General features: G+C 51.9%; 1 protein-coding gene across 1 annotated transcript in view; it reads left to right on the top strand.

Moving 5' to 3' along the window:
• Window positions 1–2,850: 2,850 nt before the first annotated feature.
• The window catches only part of PRKAR2A (protein kinase, cAMP-dependent, regulatory, type II, alpha), a 70,073-nt gene continuing 69,826 nt past the window's right edge, over window positions 2,851–3,097 (top strand). Inside the window, exons 1-2 of the mRNA XM_010851964.1 lie at window positions 2,851–2,866; window positions 2,982–3,069. Coding sequence (XP_010850266.1) covers window positions 2,851–2,866; window positions 2,982–3,069 — 104 coding nt within the window. The remainder of the gene's footprint in view (window positions 2,867–2,981; window positions 3,070–3,097) is intronic.

A 3,097-nucleotide genomic window follows, 5' to 3' on the forward strand; every position in this document is an offset into this window, starting at 1 on the left:
TTACTCCCCTCTGGCCACTGGAGGCTCATGGACACTTCTAATGCAAAATAGAAACAGGTGGTGGTAGGTATTAAGTATGCAGGGAGACTGGGCCAGGGGACTGGTATGTAGAGCAGGTCAGATGAACAAGTCCCAGGAGATGGGTGGGGGTTGGGCTAGGCTTAGAGAAGCAGCCCCTTGGGGCAGAGGAGAGGGAGGTGTTCCTGCTGGGGGTGAGTCCCCCAGAGCAGGTGGAGGGCATCAGAGGGCAGACAGTGAGTTAACCAGGGGGTCTGGGCCAAGAGCACGGTGTCCTCCAGAGAAGTTTAGGGGACTATGAGCGTCTCCCTTCTTCCTGGAAAGAGTCAGGGAAAAAAAAACCTTTTAAATCATGAACCTGTCAAGAGCACAGGAAATAACTGTTCCATTGGAAATAGCAGTTGGTACCCTACCCATGTTCATTATCACCAGACTCACTGCTCTTAGACTAGACAGGTGCCCCACTTGAGTAAGCATAATTGTAAATAATTCTGAGAACTGCGCCCCCCCCCCGCCCCCATGGTGTCCATGTCTGTTCTGAGGTTGGTAGTTTGGCAGCCCGGGCAAAATGATGATTATCTTCTGGGTGGTGAGTATATCTGGGTTGAGTAGAGCATCTCGCAGGACTCTGGGGCCTCCTCTTCTATCTACCATGGTCTCTGTATTTCTCTTGCTTTCGAGGGTCTCTGCTCTTGACCTTTCCAACCCACCATTACTGGCTGTTGGCAGCTGCTTCCCAGTTACTGGCTGCCTGTGGGTTCAGTTGCCATGGTAACCCCCAGTGGTGCCAGTGGACAGGCTTGAACGAAGGCAATCCTAGAAGGGTGAGGATCAAAGATGTGGGGCTTGGGCCTCTTGTATTCTCTCTTGTTCCAAGGCCCTGTTCTTTTGCCAGCTCAGCTGGGCCCTCATGAAGGCGCTGGGAACTCCCCCTTGCTATTGAAGGGTTTCCCCAGAGGGGCAGAGATAGATCACTGCTCTGAAGCCCAGGTGCACGGGGAGGAGAGTCAAGCTGGACCTGGAGGCTGGCTCTCCATCCTTCCTCTGAAGCTGGTCTTTGGAGACAGGTGAGGAGCAGCTATGCAGTTCCCGATTTCTGTGGTCCTCATTTCCTCCAGGTCTGAGGATGCCTTTGAATGCCATGTTTGCTGGCTGGCTGGCCAAGCTAGGGTATCTGAGACTAAGCCAGGAGGACCAACCTCCTTCAGGCAGAGGCTGAGAGGGGGTCCTTGGAGTGACTGGGAGAACCTGCCCACAGTCAGTTCTGTCATCAGTCCTGGAGTAGCTTCCTCCTACCCTGTTCGCAACTGAAGTTGGAGTCCTAATTGTACAGCTGCCTTTCCCCCTTTCAAATGTATAAAACCTGACAAATGGGCAAACTAGAGAATGGAGTTAAGAATTTGCCTTTCTAAAAGGTTAGTGGTAGGATTTCTTGAAGTGGGTCATATCCCCAGGTGTGGCAGGGCAGTGGGAGTCCCACCTTGGTTTCCTGAGTATGGGTTGACTGCTGGAAAACTTGAAAGGGTCAGTCTACACAGGAGCAGAGAAGAGTTGAGGAACGCTGCCCCTCCAGCTTCTCATTGCCCCGTCCTTACTGAAGTCTTTATATTCTGAGATCAGACACATAGCTTTGAATCAAAGGATCCTAGTTCTGAGACTGAGGTCAGGAGAGCAGTCTCACTGGCTCTTCTTGCTGTGTGAAAATTTATTATTCATTTATTTAGTAAATCTTTAAGACTGTGCAATAAGGACCCCAGCAGGAAATGAGCTGGACACTACCCCACCCCTAACAAAGTTAATGGTTCAGGACTTCTCCCAGGAGTCAAGAAACTTGTCCAGGGAGACACTGCTCTTTGGAATCATAGACTTGCCTGGCCTGGGGCCTGAGTGGCTTCTGCACCAGTGGGGATCACGTATTCCTGCTTCTAGATGCTCAGTTCCCAGCAGCACTGAGCTCCTGGATGTGTGCCAAGACAAAATGAGAGGTCCTAGTGAGGCTTTAATTAATACTGGGTAATTACCAGGCAGAGCTTAACCATCCCAAATGCCTTTCAGATTCCCAAGGCTATATCTAGGCACTTTCTGACTTGGCCCAGCAGAGACAGAATGCTGTCCCATGCTTACTGGGACTTTGGTCAGCACCTGGGCTGTGTTATGGACACACTGAAAAGGTTTCCACTTTTTTCTCTTCCTTTCCAATCTGCTGTAGGTGAAAGTGCAGCTTGGGAAATAGCATGACCTCTCCAGTTTGCCTAGGCCCCTTCCTAGGGACAAAGGATAACAGTGCCTTGCCATCTGCTGAAACACCATCAAGCAATGCTGGCCCAGGGCCCAGGGTCCAGGGCAGAGTATGGGGAGAATATAGGTTTGCAGACCTAGTCCTGGGAATCCTGATGGGGATCCTCAAGCAGAGAAACAGGCACAGTGGTCATTCCTGCCCTGGGCTTTATTCCCTTTTCTCAAGGAACATATTTCGAACTCATTCTTCCAGATTTATCTGCCTGTGGCTACCAAATTATTCTATCATCGAAACTCCTACTGTCTACAAGGCCTTCTTTCTTTGACATCTCACAGACCTCCTGCCAGACTTTGGAGGGTCCTATGGTCATGCCACCATGCCACCCAACAGGGTGGTTGTGACTTTCCCAGGTCTTTACTCTTGTTGTCCTCTATGTCCACATGGCTTTCCTCTGGCTCCTCCTGTGGTTAGGTCCTGCCCAAGCCTCGGAGTCAGCTTGAATGTCACCCCCTAAAGAGGGTCCCCTTGTTCTCCACCATATCTGGAACCACACCGAGATGGTAAGGTGGCATTCTTGCCTCTGGCTTTCAGCTATGTCCCTGATACCCAGTAAGGGCGGGCAGATGGTTGGATCTTAGCGTGTGCTGAAAGAAGAAATGAAAGATAAAAGGCACTAACACTCCACTTAGCGGGTAGACCTCTCATCCTTGCGCCTGGATTGAAGATCGCCAGGGTAGCGGCGAGCAGACGGCCCCTTGGCGCAAGCGCACTGAGGGCCGGCCCTCGGCGGGAGCGCGCACGCCCGCGGCCGCGTGCGTCACAACCCGGGCTCCCGCCCCG

This window comes from Bison bison, unplaced genomic scaffold (assembly GCF_000754665.1).
Source record: "Bison bison bison isolate TAMUID 2011002044 unplaced genomic scaffold, Bison_UMD1.0 scf7180017864304, whole genome shotgun sequence".
NCBI classification, from domain to species: Eukaryota; Metazoa; Chordata; class Mammalia; order Artiodactyla; family Bovidae; genus Bison; species Bison bison.